This window comes from Manis javanica, chromosome 1 (assembly GCF_040802235.1).
Source record: "Manis javanica isolate MJ-LG chromosome 1, MJ_LKY, whole genome shotgun sequence".
Lineage (NCBI taxonomy): Eukaryota > Metazoa > Chordata > Mammalia > Pholidota > Manidae > Manis > Manis javanica.
The window spans coordinates 222417287-222440020 of NC_133156.1; the positions used below are offsets into that span (position 1 = coordinate 222417287).

Here is a 22734-nt window from a genome sequence, read left to right on the forward strand (position 1 = left end):
CAAATATTAAACAACATTCATTCTTCAAGTTGTAAAATCACACTTTCAGTCAAATCTAACTTTACTTAGTAAGTTTTGGTAGCTTATATAAATAGAAAACTCTATTCACTGAAATCCAAATCGATTCTCCTACCAATCTCTACAAACAATACACAGTTCATTTACTCACCTCTCTGGCCACATTGCTTGTTTTCACTTCCTGTATAACTGTTCCAAAGATGATATAATCAACTACTTCCCTGGGGACACTTGTCCGATGCAACAAACCCCTGAGAGCAAAAGTCCAAAGCAAAGGCATATTTCACATATCAAGACAGTGCCATAGATAGTATTAAAATATTGCATATCTTTAAAAAGGTTAATCTTGAATTTAAAAGAGCAGAGAGTGTACTCGTTCCTTAATTAGACAAGCATATGGCACCTTATCAAAGAATAAATAAATAACTTAAAAGTCAATGTTTGATGCTCAATTGGCAATGAGAAATTGAATGGAAGAATAAAAAATATGAAATATCCATTTATATATATATATATTAATAATATGAACCTTGATTGAGTCCTGGTTTCAGGGGAAAAAAACTATTAAAAGAAGATTCTTGGAACAATTGCGGGAGACTTGACTATGAACTGGATATTAGAAGTTACAGAATCATTATTATTATCTTAGCTATGGTAATGGTATCATGGATATATCCAAACCACATAGATACAGCAAGTTGGCAAAATGGTTAACAATTACTAAATCTAGGTGAGGGTTATTTAGGTGCTCACAGTGTTATTATTCTTTTAATTTTATTGTACACCTGACACTTTTTTAGAACTGTCTAAATCTCCAGCCCAGAGCCAAAATCAGAAATAGCACCATTAACAGAAATTGGAAAATAAGCTGGCTTTGAGGAAAAGAGAATTTTTTATATGCTGAACTTGAAGTGTCTAAGAAAAGAGGACAAATTTAGATTTGGGAGTCTTCTACATAAAAAATAAAGACAAAGGAGATGAGATTTTTAATGAAAAGCACACACACATTAAAATGCAAACCTCTAACTCTAAAACTTACAAAATACCTTTAAGAAAGCAAAAGAGAAAGAGATCAGTTTTTTAAAAAGAAAGAAGAATCATTCAGGAGATGGGAGGAAAATTATAAAGGCATAATATTCAGAAGTCAAAGGAAGACAGCTTTGAGTACAGATGATAGCATCAAATGCCACAGAATACAGAGACTAAGGTCTGAAAAGGACTGATGAATTTAAGTGATCACAAAGTCACTATTAAGAGAAGCTTCCAAACTTCAGTTACTGTAGAGCCATGGGAATAGAAACAATTACTAGGAGATTGAGGAGAATAAATGGATAGTTAGAAAAGAGAAGCAACTGCTGCTTTCACTCATTCTTAAAATCTGACAGGAAGAGAAGAAACAGAACCAAGTGGTCAGAAAAGTCAACTAAAGGGTTTTTCAAACCAAGAAAGACCTGTGACTGGTTGAAAACAAAAAGGCAAAGCATCAACAGCAAATGAATGAGATAATCCCTCACAAGTTATTTCCACAACAGAAACAGCCACCCATTCTTACGACTCTCATCAAATTATTCATCCATCTCAATCTCATGTAACCACATGTAATTTTACATTTTTATTTGGTTTGCATATGAATATTCAGGTCTCATTATAGGATTCTTTTTAAGTATTTGCAAAATCTCTTCAGCTTTCTTAATGTACTGTAATTAAGCTCCTAAAATAATCATCAAATATATGGATTATATTTAGCCTCATCAATCCAGACCTATGTTGTTTATAACTTGTGGCTAGCTACAGTACTTATTAAAGAATACTGTCATGTCAGGACACTGTCAAGCCTACAAAATAAAGATCATCGACATTTACCAGCTGCTTGAATTTGTGTAGCACAAATGGCTAAAATGAAGAATAAATGATACTGTAAAAGCTAATGTGTGTTTTTCTTACCACATAAAGGTTAATATTGCATGCTATTTCAAGTGTAAAACCTGTAGAAAAGTGCTTTACATGAATCAAGAACTAAAATGAAACTTTATTTACTTACGAAAGTGCTGCCCGAGACAAATCATGTGGCATCAGTTCTTTGTATCTGGAGAAAGAAAATAAGTAATTTAAACCAAAAGCCTAGAGCTTTAATAAAAAATGCTTTTCACTCTACTTGAAATACCTGAAGATACCATGTAACATACAACACTGAGAATATACTTAATTTTACTATCTAAGGCACTACATAGTTTCAAATGAAGAACTAGTGCAACTTTGCTAACAGTGTATCCTTAAAAACCTGGCAAGCCTTAAATTAACTCCTAAAGGATCTAACAAACCAGTATCTTACTGTTCAGCTTGACATGTTAAATATTCTTTAAAACCAAATCCTATCTTTTAAGTTCTCCTTTTAAAATACACTTATTTTGTGACACCTAAAGAGACATGAGGGATTAGGACTTTTAGAGGAACTTTTTGTTCAAGTAATTTGAGACTTATGAGAGAACTGGAAAGATAGAACAGAGTTCCTGTATAGACTTTACCCTTCTTCCTTTACTGCTAATATCTTATATAACCAGTTACACTTGTCAAAGCTAAGAAATTAACAGTGACACAATATCATTCACTAAGCTACTAACTTTATCTGGATCTCACCAGTTTTCTACCAATGCTCTATTTACTGGTCCAGGATCTAGTCCATGCCTTTAGTTGTCATGCCTTCTGTTTTCTCCAATTTATGAGTTTCTCAGCTTGACTTTGCCTTTTGTGACCTTGACACTTGAAGACTAGGTCATGGATTTGAGGAAAAAAATACCACAGAGGTAAAATACCCTTCTCATCGCTTCATATAAGATGTATATGGTAGTCACATGACTGATTACTGACAATGTCAACTTGATCACTTGGTTAAAGTGAAGTCTGACAGTTTTCCCTATTGTCTTTCCCTTTCTGTTAGAAGTCAGTCACTAGTTGACCTTCACTCAAGGGGAGGAGAGTCAAGCTCCACAAAGATCTTTGAGGGGCTGGCAACAGATCCATCTTCCTAGACAAAAGGAAGGTAGCATTCTTGATGGAAGTTTCTCTTCCTACTGTGCAGCTGCTGAGTATAAGAAGGATCCTCTGTCCCCACTCTCCTGCTGCTAAAGATTCAGATTCTTACTCTTACTGCTGAAGTGTCAGTATAGGAAAGAGATTACAAAAGAAACCGGTTACACTGTATTCAGAAAAGAAGGTGAATGAAGAAACTTCATACCATTTATTTACAGCATTATTTCCATAAGAATACACTCTCTAGGCCTTAAACCATTTGTTTAAAAATAAACATTTATTTGTGTACATTTGTATACACACACACATACACACAGGTGTGTGTATCATCCACAAATGATGGCATCATACACACTGCTCTGCACTTTGCTTTTTACACTTAACATATCTTCTAGATCATTCCATATTAGTATATAAAGATAGGTCTCATTATTTCTAGCATATACCTAACATTCCCCCAGTATATTTTTAGGTTAATGACTTATTCAAAATATAAACAACAAAACAAACTGAACAGAAGAGACCTAGTATTTCATTGAGTTTGAACCTAATTACCAAAGTCCATTATCAGCTTTTGGAGAGCCTGGGCCTTACTTGGGGACAAAAAGTAGCAGAGAAGTCTAAGGAGAACTGCAGCTTGATTCTAGGGAATTTCTGTGCAGGTCTAGGATCATTCTGATTCCACACGCTTGGCGTTGTACTGTGCCAAGGTTTGGATCAGCCCATCAACTCCAATTCTGCTACTTTCCAGAAGGCCAAAACAGTGGATTAAATGCCCTTCACAATAACCATGAGCCCTGTATTCAGACTTCAGAAGAGGCCCAGAAACAATGTATTTACAAGACAAGGAAAGGATATCCCTGTTGGAACTACACTATCCAGAGCCACACTAGGTTTTCAAAATAGGGCTGGTTCAGTCTAACATTATACTAGGTTTGGTCATGAAAAGGGATGAAAAACAAATTTTATCATATTATTTGACTTACTCTATTCATTTCATGAAAACGCTATCCATATTTTAGTCTACTAACAGTATTCCTACTGGGTTACACAAAGACCACTTTTGAAAGTACCTTAAAAGGAGTAAATAAACTATGTAGGGTGATGGATATATTCATTAACTCGATCATGGTAACCACTTCACAATGTATATACATATTAAATCATCACGTTGCATACCTCTAAAAGAAATCACATTGTACGATCTAAATATGTACAAGTTTTTATATATCAATCATACTTAAAAAAAGCCAAGCTGAAAAAGGGGTCGGGAGGGAGGGACGAAGGGAGGGAGGGAGGGCACAATCATTCCATACTTACGAAGTGCCTGATAGTAAAAATGGAATGCGAACGCCATCCACCACCACAATATTCCTTATATTGGGTTTCGCTAACGTTTTCTTCGATTTGGTCTGGGCAGCTTTAAGATAAGATAAAGTTCAAAGAACTATCAATTAAATATTTGAAGTTAGATGACCTTTAACATTTCAAAAAATAGGCAGTCTAGGAAGAATCACATGATTCAATGCCAAGGTGCATTGTCATTTACTAAACCAATTCAATTAAAAAAATTTTTTTAAAAAAGCAAAGAAATTGACTAACATTTACAAATTCCCAAACAATATTTCTGGAAAACACCTGATAATTACACCTAATAATAAGGGTATTTATTCCATTAACAAAGTTGTTTCTTCTGTCCATCAGTAGATGAATGGATAAAGATGCATGTGGTACATATACACAGTGGAATATTATTCAGCCATAAGAAGGAAACAAATCCTACCAATTGCAACAACATGGATGGAGCTAGAGGGTATTATGCTCAGTGAAATAAGCCAGGCAGAGAAAGACAAATATCAAATGATTTCACTCATCTCTTGAGTATAAGAACAAAGAAAAAATGAAGAAACAAAACAGCAGCAGACTCACAGAACCCAAGAATGGACTAACAGTTACCAAAGGGAAAGGGACTGGGGAGGCTGGGTGGGAAGGGAGGGATAAGGGAAAAAAGGGGCATTACAATTAGCACACAGAATGTATGGGGCAGGCACCAGGAAGGCAGTATACCAGAGAGAAGACAAGTAGTAATTCTATAGCATTTTACTACACTGATGGACAGTGACTGTAATGGGGTATGTGGTGGGGACTTGATAATGTGGGGAATCTAGTAACCAGAATGTTGTTAATATAAGTATATATTTATGATACCAAAAAATTTAAATAAATAAATAAATAAATAAATAAAGTCTCGTTTTCAAATGTTTGACAATCTATCACATTGAACGCAACTGATCTAACACATAAGTCTGTCCTTCATATCAGAAGTCGCCAATAGCTGACATTGTTTACTCTCCACATAGCTTAATAGTCTTGCCTTTCTATGTAGAAATAAAGGCCATATGTTGAGTAACTGTTGTCATTCTGCAAAAACCTACAATGCTTCTTCATTTGTTTGACTTTTTGTTGCTATTTTCTATATTAAAAGAACAAATTTCCTAATTTCTTAATTAAAACAAATGAGACTATATGCTTATGGTTAAAAAAAGAGAAAATATGGGAAGCAAAAACTAAAATTCCCTCTTTATGTCCTCCTCCTCCATATTATTTCTTCCCAGAGGTAGGTAATGTTAATTCAGTGTACAGGCATTCAAACATTTCTTCTTTTAATGTATGTACAGGCATATACTCATGTATTACATATACTTTTCTGACTTAACAATACAGTTTGAAGATCTTTCTGTTAGTACTTTTAAATCTATCTCATTCTTTTCCATTGTTGTTAATGTTGAAATTCACCTGCTACCATCACTTCTTTATTATCAGAGATGGATAATTAATCCTAAATTATTAGGCATAAAATGTTAAGCCACCTTTCCACACCCACTAATGTCACAGAGAACTAATTATGACAAATATTTACAGTAACTTGAAGTAAATAGTAGTCGAAGCTAAGAGTCATGATAAAACAGGGAACCAAGATTCTCCTGACAGCTTTAACAGAGATGTGTTAAAGGAGATAAAGGCACAGGAAGGTAAGCGAGGAGACTGGGGCAAACTCAAGCATGTGGCTAAAGGCCAAGGTAAGGCAGTGTCAACAGGAAAGGAAAGGAAGGGACCAACGCAAGAGATTTTAAAAAGAAAGACGAGGTATCTTGGTGCTCAGTCAGAAATGGAAAGAAAGGAAAACAAAATTATAAAGGAAGCTTAGAGTCTAAGAAAACCTGGCTGGCTACTCTACACAGAATGAGAACTGCTTTTGGAAGAAAGGTGACTTATTTTCAAAAATGTTCACTTTGAGCTGACAGAGACACACAGGTGGGTACGTCCATTTGACAGGTAGCTAGAGATGCAAAACTATAGCACCCTTAAGAGAACTGAGGTGTAGGTGAGAGAGCTACGAGATTTTGCAGTTTAGAATACAGAGAAAAGAAGAGTCATATTTTGTAGTGCCTGCTCACCTACAATCCCTTCTAAAGGGGCTACCCTGATTGGAGTGCCTGCCAGAGGGGCTGGCATAGACACCTTGTCCCTAAGCCCACAGCCAGAGTTGATTAGATTCGGGTTAGGCACTAGACAACCAAAAGTCAATCCAGTGAGAGAACCAAGATGGCGGCATGAGTAAAGCAGCAGAAATCTCCCAAAACCATATATATTTTTGAAAATACAACAAATACAACTAATCCTAAAAGAGAGACCAGAAGACACAGGACAACAGCCAGACTATATTCACACCCACGAGAAGCCAGCGCCTCGCGAAGGGGGTTAAGATACAAGTCGCAGCCCGGTGGGACCCGAGCGCCCCTCACCCCAGCTCCCGGCAGGAGGAGAGGAGTTGGAGCGGGGAGGGAGAGGGAGCCCAGGACTGCTTAACAACCAGCCCTAGCCATCCGCACCAGAGCGCAGATACACAGTGTGTGCGTGGGGTGCTGGAAACTAGGGAAACAGGACAGTAGGACCTGTGAGCAGGTTCCTGCAGCCGGCTCCCCTGGGACAAAGAAAAGTGAGTGCTTTTTGAAAGTCTTCAAGGGAAAGGGACCCCACAGCTGGACGGAAGTGCCCCAAGACACTTAGCCCAACCACTAGGAATCCCAGGTAACTCTGGGCACCTGAACCCTCATAGCACAGCTCAGAGGCCCCTCGCCACGATAAACAGCCTCCCGCCTGTTCCCCCTCCGACACAGCTCTGCCATATTGGAGAAGGAGCCTGAGGCAGGCCACACCCACAGCTGCTGCAGACCTAAATAAACTCCATAGCAGCCAGGCAAGATCAGAAGCCCCATCTGCATGCAGCTACCCAGCACAAGCTGCTAGAGGCCATTGTTCTCCCAGGAGAGGAAGGCCACAAACTGGCAAGAAGAAACTTTCTCTTACCCAACACACGCGCCAGCTCCCCACAAATACATCTATTGCCATGAAAAGGCAGAAGAAATTGATACAGACCAAGATCACAGAGGGAAACCCTGAGAAGGAGATAGACCTAACCAGTCTTCCTGAAAAAGAATTAAAAATAAAGCTCGTAACCATGCTGATGGAACTGCAGAGAAATATGCAAGAGCTAAGGAATGATGTCCGGAAGGACATTACAGAAATGAAACAATCTCTGGAAGGATTTATAAACAGAATGGATAAGATGCAAGAGGCCATTGATGGAATAGAAACCAGAGAACAGGAATGCATAGAAGCTGACGCAGAGAGAGATAAAAGGATCTCCAGGAATGAAACAATACTAAGAGAACTGTGTGACCAATCCAAAAGGAACAATATCCGCATTACAGGGGTACCAGAAGAAGAAGAGAGAGAAAAAGGGATAGAAATTGTCTTTGAAGAAGTAATTGCTGAAAACTGCCCCAAACTGGGGGTGGAAATAATCGATCAGACCACGGAAGTACACAGAACTCCCAACAGAAAGGACCCAAGAGGACAACACCAAGACACATAATAATTAAAATAGCAAAGATCAAGGACAAGGACAGAGTTTAAAAGGGAGCTAGAGAGAGGAAAAAGGTCACCTACAAAAGAAAACCCATCAGGCTATCATCAGACTTCTCAGAGGAAACCTTACAGGCCAGAAGAGAATGGCATGATATATTTAATGCAATGAAACAGAAGGGCCTTGAACCAAGAATACTGTATCCAGCACAATTATCATTTAAATATGAAGGAGGGATTAAACAATTCCCAGACAAGCAAAGTTGAGGGAATTTGCCTGCCACAAACCACCTCTACAGGGTATTTTAGAGGGACTGCTTTAGATGGGAGCACTCCTAAGACTAAATAGATGTTACCAGAGAAAATAAAATCACAGCAAAGAAAGCAGACCAACCAAATACTAACTAAAGGCAAAAAATAAAATCAACTACCCACAAAATCAGTTAAAGGAAGCACAAAAGAGCATAGAATAACACAACCAACATATAAAGAATGGTGGAAGAGGAATAAGAAGGGAGAAAAATAAAGAATGACCAGACAGTGTTTAAAATAGCTCAATAAGTGAGTTAAGTTAGACAGTAAGATACTAAAGAAGCTAACCTTGAACATTTGCAACCACGAATCTAAAGCCTGCAATGGCAATAAGTACATATCTTTCAATCATCACCCTAAATATAAATGGACTGAATGCACCAATCAAAAGACACAGAATAATAGAATGGATAAAAAAGCAAGACCCATCTCTATGCTGCTTACAAGAGACTCACGTCAAACCCAAAGACTAGAGGAACAAGGAAAGACGAAGGAACAAAACAGCAGCAGAATCATAGAACCTAAGAATGGACTAACAGTTACCAAAGGGAAAGGGACTGGGGAGAAAGGGAGGGATCAGGATGGGGAAAAAGAAAGGGGTATTACGATTAGCATGGGGAGGGCTGTGCAACACAGAGAAGACAAGTAGTGATTGTACAGCATCTTACTACACTGATGGACAGTACTGTAATGGTGTTTGCAGGGGGGATTTGGTGAAGGGGGGACCCTAGTAAACATATTATTCTTCATGTAATTGTAGATTAATGACAACAAAATAAATTAATAAATTAATTTTTAAAAAAAGTCAATCCACAGACTGGCCAATCAGTAACCCATGTCATCTACCTACAAGTGATAACTTGTGCCAGTTAGATTCTCTCTCTTAGGAATCTAAAGAAGCATAGAAATACCAATTAGTTGAAGCTGAGAAGATGTCATGAGGAAGGAACAGGGGGATGGTAAACTGAAGTCATTTAGAAGCCAGAGTTATGGGGCAACAAAACCTGAGTGAGCAAAGAAGCCACCAAGAAACCGAAAGAATATATAGAGAGAAGCAGAAAGGCCAGGAAGCAATGTACCATGTGGCCAGGAGAGAAACAAAGTTACTTAGCTCCTGGTACTTCCCCAGTTGTACTACACACAACGCCCCCTTTTTTTATTGTTATCATTGATATACATTCCTATGAAGGTTTCAAAAGAAAAATAATTTGGTTGCTATATTCACCCACATTATCGAACCCCCCAATACCCCATTGCAGTCACTGTCCATCAGTGTAAGATGCCACAGTCACTACTTGTCTTCTCTGTGATACACTGTCTTCCCCATGACCCCCAACACACACCAAATGAACTAATGATAATACCTCTCAATCCCTTCCCCCAACCCTCCCCAACCCCTCCCCTTTGGTAAACGCTAGTCCCTTCTTGGAGTCTGTGAGTCAGCTGCCGTTTTGTTCCTTCAGTTTCTCTTCATTGTTAATAATCCACAAATGAGGGAAATCATTTGGTATTTGTCTTTCTCTGCCTGACTTACTTCACTCAGCATAATACCCTCTAGCTCCATCCATGTTGTTGCAAATGGTAGGATTTGTTTCTTTCTTATGACTAAATAGTATTCCATTGTGTATATGTACCACTTCTTCATCCATTCATCTACTGATGGAGACTTAGGTTGCTTCCATATCTTGGCTATTGTAAACAGTCCTGCAATAAACATAGGGGTACCTATGTCTCTTTGAATCTCAGATCTTGCTTTCTTCAAGTAAGTTCCTAGGAGTGGAATTCCCAGGTCAAAAGGTATTTCTATTTTAGTTTTCTGAAGAAACTCCATATTGGTCTCCACAACGGCTGAACTACTTTACATTCCAAACGGGCAGCGGAGAAGAGTTCCCCTTTCTCCACATCCTCGCCAGCATTTGTTGTTCCTAGTCTTTTGATGTTGGCCAACCTAACTGGTGTGAGGTGCTATCTCACTGTGGTTTTAATTTGCATTTCCCTGATAATTAGTGATGTGGAACATCTTTTCATGTGCCTGTTGGCCATCTGAATTTCTTCTTTGGAGAACTGTCTGTTAATATCTGCCGCCCATTTTTCAATTGGATTATTTGCTTTCTGGGTATTGAGGTGTGTGAGTTCTTTATATATTTGGATGTTAACCCTTTATCGGATAAGTCATTTACAAATATGTTCCCTTATACTGTATAAAGCCTTTTGGTTCTGCTTATGGCATCCTTTGAGGTACAGAACTTTTTCAGCTTGATATAATCCCATTTGTTCATTTTTGCTTTTGTTTCCCTTGCCTAAGGAGATGTGTTCAGGAAAAAGGTGCTCATGTTTAAATTCAAGAGATTTTTGCCTATGTTTTCTTCTAAGAGTTTTATGGTTTCATGACTTCGCTCAAGGCCTCTTATCTTAACTTGAATGGGTCCGTTACTTATAATAAGAGACACTTAATTTTGTGATTTCCCTACATTTCAAGGCTGAGAGAAGACGTGCGTCAGAAGGTAAACCTGAGAGGCAGTAGAATCCGGAGAGAACAGCACATGAGAGCAAAGAAAAGAGGGTATCAAAGAGTACAAGGTGGTCAAAAGTTTCAATGCTCAAGGAGAAAGAGGACTGAAAAAAGCCACTAAATTTGAAGACTGCAGATTAACCATGACTGACCTGGGAGAGAAACTGATTGCCAGGAAAGTCAGATGACATGGCACCATGTCATTCTACTTTTGAAGAACTGAACGCACATCCCTTTTATACACTTTGAGATAAAATTCAAATTCTTAACTGTTCTAAGAAATTCCCTGCTTTACCTGGTTCCACTTAAATATAAGGAAGTATTTCCCACTGCTCTTCAACATGTAGCACAGAAGCAAACTTCAGTCCCTCACAACCTTGCTCATTTCAACCTCCTTGCCTTCATTCACGTACCCTCGCTTCTGATTGGCCCTTTTGTCCATTAAATTTTTTAGTGTCACACAAGGTCTTGTTCACATCCCACCTCCAAGTAAAGCCTTCCTTGATAACTACAGTGATCTATAGTTCATGCATGTAAATATCTATGGCAATCTCTGGGTCAAAAATTTCTTCTTCCAAACAATTTAGCACATTATAAACTAACTGAACTAATGCTACAAGCCACATTTAAAAGTAATATTCATTATATATTAAACAGTCACCCAGAAGACTCTCATTCTCCATCATATGAACATTGGTTCCTAACCACATTGGAATATTCTCAGAGGCTCCTTTTCATATATTTATGGAGCTATGCACACACACTAGCAAGACATTGTAAGAATCTCAATTGAATATGTGGGTTGTAGTTCCTGCCTGCCAAAACTTTCTCATTAGCAAACATGGAAGCTGGACTACATGACCGCAAATACTCCTCCTCCCAACTTCAAAACCTAGGAGTGTATGGGTGACTGATATACATTCTGTATTATATATATACAATAACATCAAAGCAGATAAAAGATGTATCATGTATCATACCACTGTAGCATGTGTTACACCACATATAACCAATCAAAATTTCCATAAGACGCTTACATTTGCAGCCCATTCGATGACTGAAATATAGTAAATCCTGTATCCCTCTATTCTAATTCCTTCATCCTAAGAGTTCTGTCAAGCAGGAATATTCACACGAGCTTCAGGAGGAATTAGATAAAAAATTACTGCAACCTAAAACCTGTTTAGCGAGGGAGCACATGGCTGCTACCTCCCTTCACATCAGCTGACATTCTTTTGTCTCACCATCGCCTTCTTGCACCACTATTATTATCAGTGTCAACACAAATCACTTGTAGGGTGTTAGCCACTAGCAATAGGAAAAAGGTTTACAATATAGCTGGGAAAACAGACACACAAGAACAGATAAGGAACAGTACACAGAAGAATATTCTAAATGCTAGGTTAATGCTTTCCCTCACGGGTATTCAGTATGACCTTCACCCAGCTGGCAAGAATCAGGTTTATTTTTGTGACTGCAAAGCAAAGGCCTGGACAAACACTAGAATTAGGGAAAAGGTGAAATGAGGCAGAAAGGAATTATTCTTCAAACAGCTAATCCAAGTCTACATTCTATTTACCATTTAGATGCCCACAGGAAATACATTTGTTATAGGACAACATGAAACTTTCGCAAGGAGGATTTAGGCAACAGATCTCTGAGAATATACTATTTGTAAAACAATATAAAAATATCATCTTGGTATTGAGTTTACAGAGTTTTCAAAAGTGCTTCTAGTTATCTCTGTAACTATTTGAAATTAACAAGACTAGAACTGTTACTCTGTTTTAGACAAAGAAACTAAAGTACAGGGAAGTGACATGACCACTTCAAGGCCATACTGCCCAGAAACAGGTAGAACTGGAACAGAGTAGAGGTCTTCTAAATCCTACTAAGGTGCTCTTTCTGTTAAGTCATGACCAAAGTATGAACACCGCAATAAAATTAAAACCAGAAGTCATAGGTCAATACAGGACCTGGGCAAAGAGAACAATGAACTTGTGAGGCAGGCCAGAGAAAATACATACCAACAGCATGTTCTGTAAACATAGGCAGTCAACAGTGAAGTGATTGAGTTTACCACAGGACTAAATGACCATAGAAAATCTACAAATTTCCTAACCTTTTCCTTTCATATTGACCAAACAAACTTCTTTTATTATCTACTTACCCACTCACCTCTTTCTCAGGAATGGATCCTCTTCTTTATCAGAGAAGAAGGTATTTATTAATAGAGAAGCCAATCAGTAATGCCAAGTTGGGAAGTTAATTTGTGGCTCCACAATACTTTAAAGAGTGTTTGTGAGCTAATCATCTCCCAGACTGACAGCCAGTGGGTGAATAAACTGATCAGCAAGGTACATGAACATCCAACTCTATCTGGCTCCAAATTCCAGAAAAAGCCTCCTTTCAAAATTCTCCATCCCAACCCAACACCATGTAGTATCATTATTGCCTGGCCCTATTTTGTTTTAATTTGAAGGGAACAGTGATGTTCATGTTGCTCATAAAAAAGGTGAATTAACAAATTAGTTTTGGTTTTTATTAAGAATTCATAAACCTAGAATCTAGAATCTAACATTTAAACCAGAAATGTTTATTTTATATAGTATTGTACCTGGGGCAGCTTGCAGCTGGGATGAATAGCTCAGAGGTCTTAGAGCTGTAAGACAAAAATAAAGTGTTTACAAAAGCAATACAAGTCAATAAGTAAAACGCTTATAAATCCAAATCTAATCTTACAAAAGAAAAACCAAATTAAACTTACAAAATCTGTGGGCCCATTTTGACGTACTGGGAAGACTTTTAAAAGTGTAAGTCAAGATGGAAGCCATTGTGAAATCTAAAAGTAGAACATGAGAAATACATCCTGGATTATTTGAATGTGTAGCTTATTTTGTAGTCTATGATCTCTGATAACCTCATCCATGGCTACTATACAATAATTACAATTTAATCTATTACAACCATCTTTCTTCTAATATTATTATAACAATGTTGAAACCGCTTTCAGTATGAAATCACTATTTTATTACACCATTCAAAAGGGATGACAACGCTGAGACATACAGGGACTGAGGGCTTTACCCAACGATCCATACGTAGTAAGAGGGGGAACTGGGATTTGAAGCCAGACAGTCTAGTTCCACAGTTTATGCTCTTCTCTAGGGCCAAAGAAGTTGAGAGATTGCTGAACAGGAAAATGAAGCCACCAGTGTTAACTTTCTGATTTTGAAGATGCTATTGTGATTATGTAGAATGCCTAATGGAATGTTTGTATTTGAAGGGAATACACAGCAAAGTATTCAGGAAGAATGCGATATATCAACCACTTACTCTCAACAGCTGTAAGAAAAAGCTGTGTACTGCACTTGCTACTGTTTTTATTAGCTTGATGCTGTTCCAAAATAATAAAAACTGTTAAAACCCCATATATTAAAAAATGTTCAAAACATATTAACCACTGCCCTAAATTCCTAAAAATGAGTTCCCACAAATTAGTAGGGAAAAAAATGGACAAAAGATATGAACAGACTGCTTACAGAAATGGAAATAAAAATGGCTTAGATACATGAAAAGATCTTCAAACTCATTCGTAAGAGAAATGCAAATTAAAAACACAGAGAGATACAATATTTGAACTCTCAAACCACAGACTCAAAGGTTTGCTAGACGTGTGCTGAGAGTATGCACAAACAGGCACTCTCATATCCTGCAGCTGAGTGTGTAAACTGGAGCAGCCTCTAGGGCGTGTAATTTAGCAACTGTCAAAACTACAACTGCACCTGACTTTTGATCCAACAATTCCACTTCCATGAATTTACTTCATAGATGTTATTTACACACATGGGACATGACCTTTGTTATCATTATCTATAATAAGAAAAGGTTAGAACAACCAACAGAGAACTGGCTAAGTAAAAGGCTTCCAACGTAAGACATAAACCACCCATGCTATAACAACCCAGTGAAATATTATACAGCTATAAAAGATACATAAATTATATGCCAATGTGGAACCCTTTCAGATCTGTATTAAGTGAAAAAGGCAACATACAAAATAGTGTGTAAGCTGCTATCATTCATGTTAATAAGAGAAAAAGTGATATATACATTTCCTTGTACCTGCATAAAATATTCCTGCAAGTAGAAATAGGATATTAAAGGCTGGCCGGAAGGAAGGAAACAGTTAAGGGGAGGGGGCTAGGGATGATCTCAAAGTGTATATCTTTTACAATTTCTCGATTTTGGAACACAGTTCAACTTAGGAAAAAAAATGGTAAGAATAAACTGGTGAGATTTGCCATTGAAGGCCGTGGTAGCCAGCCTCCAAGATGGTCCCAATAATCTCTAGTTTGGTATTCACACCCTTGCACAGTCGCCTCCCACACTGTACTAAAGTTGGTTTGTGTAAACAAACAAAATGTGTCAGCAGCAATTGTATGTCACTTAGACTACAGGAAATACTGCAGTTTCGGTCTTGGTCTCTCTGAGGTCCCTCACTCTGGGAGAAGGCAGCTGGCATGTCTGGAGCAGCCTTATGAAGAGGCCCGTGTCGTGAGGAACTGCTGTCTCCCGCCAGCAGCCACTTCAGTGAGCCTGGAAGAGAAACCGCTATCATAGGAAGGCAGGCAGGCAAATTTCCAGGTGACGGCAACCGTAGCCAACCATCTCACTGCAATCCTGCGGGAAACTCGTCAGAACAACCCAGCCCAGTGGCTCCCAGAAACTACATGAGATAGTACATTTTTTATTGCTTTAAAATGTCACATTTAGGGATAAATTGTTACACAAATACAATAGATAACAGAAAAGCCTTGTTTAACTTCTCTTGGGTCTTTATAGACTAAAAAGACCCTATGGCTAAAAAGGAAAATAAAATCATTGTTCTCCAAATATGTGGATTGGAAAGAGATGAATGAATCCAAGCTCTGGGTTCACCAGCCTAGGGATACTCAAAGGCCTTTAGCCAGGGAGACAAAAAGTGGCCATGAGACGGGCACCACTGTCTCTAGAAGCTACACAGGATGCCACATGAGTCTGGCATACAAATTCCCTTAAGAAACTAAAGTTCATCCTGAAATAGAGTTCATGAAAATAGCCGAGAAAATGTTGATAAAGAAAAAGGGGGACCTTGCTCTAATAGTTATCAAAACTTGCTATAAAACACTAGTAATTAGATGTGCAATTCTGGCACAGGAAGAAATTAATCAACAGAAGAGGATGTAGCAAGTTCAGAAACAGACTCATGTGTACAAGAATTAAGAATATAATAAAGATAGCACTTCAAGTAAGCGGGAGAATGATGAATTATGCAATAGATTTGCTGGGCAAATGGCTAACCATTTGGAAAAAAATGTAGGTACATAACCCATACAGTAAGTACAGGTAAATTCCAGATGGATTTATCTAAATACATATTTTTTAACACAAAAATACTAGAAGACATCTGAAATTTTTTATAATCCTGGGTGGGAAAAAGGCTCCCTACATATGACACAAAACCCAGAGGTCATAATGGAAAAGAATAACTAATGAATCTGGTTAAACAAACATTTAAAATATCTACACAGCAAAAGATACTAAAATTAAGTTAAAAAGTAAACAATATATTCAGAGAAAATATTTGTAACATGTAAAACAGACACAGGATTAATAATACCCATAATCCATGAAGAGCTCTGTACACGGCAGGAAAAAGAGGAACAGTCTTTAATGGAATCTGATTTTTAGCCCAATACCCACTTCAACCCATCATGTAGCTGCCATGTGTGATTTACATAGGATTGAATCTAGTCCAACTTCAGAGTTTAAACCAATCAGAAAAATCTCATTCTCTTTGCCAAGGACACTGGTTCAGGTAACCTATCGGCCATGGATGGTATTGCCAGACCACTGGAATTGATTTCGCACTGGTCTAGTCAGTCTGACATTGAAATCTTCTGCCTGGAATTCTGGACCACAAATCTCTACTTCTAAGGTTTTGCACAACCACAGCAGTTTGCAAACGTGAAAAAAAGCTAATCTAAGGATAGAGCTAATCCCAAAAGAGGAAAGAGAAGAGAATTTCAGAAAACGAAACCAGAGCCCTGACTTAATCATATCTGAAACCCACCATCCTGTTGCGCTTTTCAGTTCCATGAGTCACTAAATCCTGTACATGTGCCAATTTGCGTTGAATTTTCTGTTACTTGAAACTGAAAGGCTCCCTCCTAATACATGACCAAAAGGAAAATATAAAATGAAAAATTCACATTAGAAATTAAGATGTCAAATTTTAAATGTGCGACCTCACTAACAATAAAAAAAATTTAAGTAAAACAAGATACCATTTTGGGATTATCAGATTGGCCAAAAAAAAAAAATTTGGTTAATATACAACTCTAGTAAGAAGGGATCTATTTAGGTATCTGCATGGCAGTTGACAGAAGCATAAAGTGCTGAGATCTTTTTGAAAGACAATTTTCAGTTACCTTTCAAAATCTGAACTGTGAATTTCTGAGACCAGTAATTAATTCCTTTTACTGGTCTTTAACCTATAAATACTCAAGGGGTATGTGTAGCATACATAGATCTCTGGCCTATAGAAATACTCAAGGTGTGCACGGTAGCATTGTTTACATTGGTGGAAAACAAACTAATATAAATGCATATCAGTAGGAAATGGTTAAAAAAATTATAATACAACAAACAATGGAATACCGTGCAGCAGTTTGGAAAGAAAAATGAAACATAATGACATACATGTATATACTGACATGGAAGATGCCCACAATACATACTAAGTGAAAAATACATATTAAGATGGAGAATATGTATACTGAGACGCATTTTATGAAAGAGAAAATAAAGTCCATAAAGTTAAGAGTCATAGCTGCTGAAGGGTCCCCACCAGTAAGATGGCAAACTTCCGGCTTCTCTTCGGGGGTCCTCAGTTCCCGCCGGCGCCACCTGAAGCCCAATCACCTCTCGCCCCCCTCCCAATACCAGCACCTAGCCAACAGCCACCAGCCCCGTAGAAGTGACACCTCAATCAATTCATGCCCCTTCCTATATAACCCAGCACCTTTCCCTAATAAAGCGGAACTCTCCGGTAATTGCTGCTATGTGTCGCTCCTTTACTTTCATTGGTGCCGAAACCCGGGAGACGGGACACCCCAACTGGGCCCCGTCTTCCCCCTGACACCAGCAGCAGCTTGCCCTCGTCCTCTTTTTCCGGCGCTGGCTCATCACACTCACCACTCCTCTCTGGACTTTAGGTAAGTTTTCCCCCCAGAGTGGGCCACTCTTCCCCAAGCTATCTCAGTCCCATTAACCGTGATCGTCCGGCAAGGCCCTGACGCTCGGGGATGAGGAGGGAATGCTCCCCGCCACAGGCCTTCACGGCTGCGGCGGACCCTCAGGCCCCTCCTCCAAAAGCCATAAATCCCCGCCTCAAGCCTTTATGGCTGCGGCGGACGCTCAGGCCCCTCCTCCGACAGTCATAAATGCATTCACCGTCCCTTCCATCAGTGCTGAAAGTTTTTAAGCAAAATTTCCCCGGGGTGGGCCACTCTTTTCCGAGCTATGGCAGTGCCATTGACCGTGATCGGCCGGCAAGGCCCTGACGCTCGGGGATGAGGAGGGAACGCTCCCCGCCTCAGGCCTAAACGGCTGCGGCGGACGCTCAGGCCCCTCCTCCGACAGTCATAAATCCCCGCCTCAGGCCTTTACGGCTGCGGCTGACTCTCAGGCACCCCCCTCCAACAGCCATAAACGAGGTGACTCCTTTGTGGATGAGAACGCTCCCTTTTCCCCCCCTCCTCCTTCTGTTCCGTCCGCTGAAAATGCATAGCGCTAGGTACCTCGAGACTCCGGCACTCTGCCTTCTTAGGGAAGTCTGGGTGACGACCCACACTTCCTAAGAAATTTCGACTCATATACGAGTTTCTGCAGACCACCAAGGATCATCGGGGACGCCCTTTGTCTCCTTGTGGTCTGCTTCCACTCCGAGGATCTCTGTTCGTCTTCCCCTGTTTGTCTCCTTCTCTGTCCTTTAGCCATGGGAGCCTCCTCATCCCTCCCTGAAAGTTCACCTCTTGAATGCCTGCTTAAGCATCTGGCTAGCCTCTCCCTGACGCCTGATATAAAACCAAAACTTCTCCGTAAATATTGCTCCCAAGATTGGCAGACATACCCCCTAGACAATAACAACCAATGGCCTGCAGGGGGAACTCTTGATCCTAACATCACTCACGATCTGTTTAACTACAGCCAGCGCCTGAAAAAATGGAAGGAGATTCCCTATATGGAAGCTTTCTGCCTCCTCCTCTCCCCGCCCCCTCCCAAGTTCTCCTAGCCTGCAAGCCACCGCCCCCGCAGAAGCCTCCCATTCACTCCCTTCCCCTTCTTCTCCTACAACAGCCCTTCTCCCTTCCTCCCCAACCATCTACTCCCCCATCTCACCTCCTCCACGTTCATTCCCTGCAGATTAAGCCTGAGCCTTTCAGCCCCCCTTTAACTAGGTCCCAGGAGCCGCCTCCGTCTTTGCCCTCATCACCTGTTTCTCCCCTGTTAGGGACCGCCTTTGTCTTCTCACGTTTGTAGGGAGACCTGCTCGACTAAGCACGGCTAGACCGCGTCACTCCCTCACAGACTGAGCCAGAACCCTTCAGTCCCCCTCAGACTCAGTCCCGAGAGCCTCCCAAAATTATCACCCCCCTCCGGGAGGTAGCAGGATCCGAACGCATCATGCGCATTCACGTCCCTTTCTCCTTAAGAGATTTAGCCCAACTAGAGAAACGCCTAAGTTCCTTTTCCACTGATCCCATGACATACATCAGGGAGTTTCAATAGACCCTCCAGTCTTACAGCCTCACACATCATGACATTTTCATGCTCCTGGCCAATACTCTCCTCCCTGAAGAGCGTAGACGAGTTTGAGACTTCGCCCAAACGCAGGCTACCGAAACCCACAGGACTGACCCCACCTATCCCCCTGGCCCCACTGCTGTCCCCGAACAAGACCCACACTGAGATTATAACACTGCCATGAGTCTCTGTTCTCGAGATATTTTTGCCTCCTGCTTAATAGCAGGTCTGAAAAAGGCAGCTTGTAAAGTAGTCAATTTTCAAAAGCTCCAAGACATAATTCAAAAGAGAGACGAAACCCCCTCCGAGTTCTTAGACAGACTCACTCAAGCCCTATTACAGTATACCAGCCTGGACCCAGAAACACCTGAAGGAAGACAGGTCCTTATGACATACTTCCTAGCTCAAGGCTACCCCAACATTAAAGCTAAACTGAAAAAGTTAGAACGGGGCCCCGCTACCGCACAGACTGAGATCCTAACAGTGGCCTTTAAAGTCTTCCATAACCGGGAGGAGGAGAAAGAACGCCGTAAACAAAAGGCTGATCAGGCCAATTTCCAGATGTTGGCCCAGCTGATAAAACCACAACCTGAGCGCCCCTCTACAAACAAGCCCCCCCCAGGAGCTTGTTTCAAGTGTGGAAAAGAGGGACATTGGTGAAGGGCGTGCCCCTCCCCCAGATCTCCTACCACCCCATGCCCCAGATGCCACAAAAAAGGCCACTGGGGGTCTGATTGCCCAACCACCCGAAGGGGAGGCTGGACGAACAACCCCCATCCTAAGCCCGCCGTAGTGGGGCTGGCAGAAGAAGATTGACGGGGCCCGGGGGCTTCTCGCCCGACCATTTCCATCACCAAACAGGAGCCCAGGGTTACTTTAACAGTAGACGGTCGCCAAATCTCCTTCCTCCTAGATACAGGAGCCACCTTCTCAGTCTTGCGAGAATACCGGGGCCCTACCATACCTGCCATTACTCCTATAGTCAGGGTAAGAGGTAAACAGATTTTCCCATTAAACCCCCCCTCCCTTTATGCACAATCCAAGACAATCCCATACCTTTCTCTCACTCCTTCCTGGTTATGCCCCAGTGTCCCATCCCTTTACTAAGATGGGACATCCTTTCCCTCCTCCACGTTTCCATAACTATATCCACTCCCACAGCCCCCAGTACTCCCTTTCTGATGGCCCTCATAGCCAACAATCCCCCTCTACCAAATGAAAGCTCCAGTTCTGCCCTCATACACTCTGTAAATCCCCAAGTTTAGGACATTACAAGCCCCTCCGTGGCCCTATGTCCCCCTGCCTCTATCAAATTACGTGACCCCTCTCAGTATATCTGTCAGGCCCAATACCCCCTAACCACTTCAGCCCTCATAGGCCTCCAACCCATCATTCAAGATCTCTTAAACAAAAATTACCTCAGACCCACTCACTCCCCATTTAATACCCCCATATTAGCTGTTAAAAAAAACCAACAGATCTTTCCGCCTTGTCCAAGACCTTCACCTCATCAACATAGCCGTTGTCCCTATCCATCCCTTAGTTCCAAATCCATACAGCCTTTTATCGCAGATCCCTGCCTCGGCATCCCACTTCTCAGTCCTAGATCTCAAGGACCCATTTTTCTATCCCTCTAAGCCCCTGCTCCCAAGATTTTTTCATCTTCACCTGGACGGACCCATACACAAGACATTCTGAACAACTCACTTGGACAGTTTTGCCACAAAGCTTCCGAGATAGTCCCCATATTTTTAGACAGGTCCTAGCTCAGGACCTCAAACAGTTTCATCATGATCACTCCAAGTCCACCTTATTATAATACATGGACAATCTTCTACTCTGCAGTCTCTCGTGAGAACAGTCTCAACTTGACACTGCCTCCCTACTTAACCTTCTAGCGTCCAGAAGTTACCAAGTATCCCCCGTCAAAGCTCAAATCTCTTCCCCTCTTGTCACTTACCTCAGATTCCTTCTATCTCAACAAAGAAAGTCCATTACCTTAGACAGAAAACGGCTCCTCTCTGACCTGCCCATTCCCAAAACCAAGACAGAAATCCTTTCCTTTCTAAGCCTGGCTAGATATTTCAGAGCGTAGATCCCTAACTTCTCCCTGCTCCCTGTTGGCAAGACCCCTATACGACCTCAGCAAGAGCCCCCCCTAAAAAACCATTATCCTCCTCACCCCGACACTCCTTCATGAAGCTCTGTCAAGCCCTTGTGGAAGCCCCAGCTCTCCATCTTCCTGATTTGTCGAAGCCCTTCTCATTATACATTCATGAGAGGTCCAGTCAAGCTCTAAGAGTCCTAGGCCAATATTATGGCCCATCCTTTGCCCCAGTAGCTTATCTCTCCAAGCAATTAGACCCCACAGTTCGGGGATGAGCCCCCTGCCTACGAGCATTAGCCGCTAGACAGCTCTTACAGAAGGAAGCTCATAAACTGACATTCAGGGCGCCCCTTACCATTCTGTCCCCACATCACCTAAAAGATCTCTTAACCTACAAAAGTTTCAAAAGTTTACAGACTCTCCCTCCCTCCAGACTCCTGACCTTACTGTCCTCTTTCCTCCAAAATCCCATTCACCCCCTTTGCCATCCATACCCGAATCATGACTTTTTCCTCCTTTACTGCTCTCTCGCTTTTTTCCCCTCATTCCTATTGTCTTCCCCACCACCCCAGCCTCCTTTGTATAGCGATTCAAAGTCAGAGAGACTTACACACAGCATCAAACAAAAGTTACTGCCCTCATTGCCACACCAGACTGCCCTCTGAAAAGCTGCTCTGAGCCTTTATACCTCCACTTTCCTCCCTCCACCGAAGTGTTCACTAGCAGCTACCCTTATTCTCCCTACCTCTGCTTCCTCTACGACCAAAAACAAGCCTATTGCAGGCGATAGCCAGACACCTACGGGGGATGTCCCTACTGGTCTTGTGCAATTCACTACATGAGTAACTTCCAGTACCCACAGTATTACTCCTCCAACCGTTTCATGAAATATCCCAACGGCTCATTCTCCTTATCAATCCCAGATACCTGGGACTCTCGATGGGCTGCCAGAGTCACAGCCTCAGTTTACTATGGG

General features: G+C 40.9%; 1 protein-coding gene across 3 annotated transcripts in view; it reads right to left on the minus strand.

The window, feature by feature from the left end:
- HADHB (hydroxyacyl-CoA dehydrogenase trifunctional multienzyme complex subunit beta) overlaps window positions 1-22734 on the minus strand; it is a 96205-nt gene that overhangs the window by 13422 nt on the left and 60049 nt on the right. For all 3 annotated transcript variants that reach the window (XM_073215623.1, XM_036990634.2, XM_073215622.1), the window contains exons 2-6: window positions 13569-13643; window positions 13419-13463; window positions 4369-4468; window positions 2060-2104; window positions 170-269 (exon numbers count right to left, since the gene is read on the minus strand). In XM_073215623.1, coding sequence (XP_073071724.1) covers window positions 170-269; window positions 2060-2104; window positions 4369-4468; window positions 13419-13463; window positions 13569-13635 — 357 coding nt within the window. In that variant the 5' untranslated portion in view covers window positions 13636-13643. The remainder of the gene's footprint in view (window positions 1-169; window positions 270-2059; window positions 2105-4368; window positions 4469-13418; window positions 13464-13568; window positions 13644-22734) is intronic.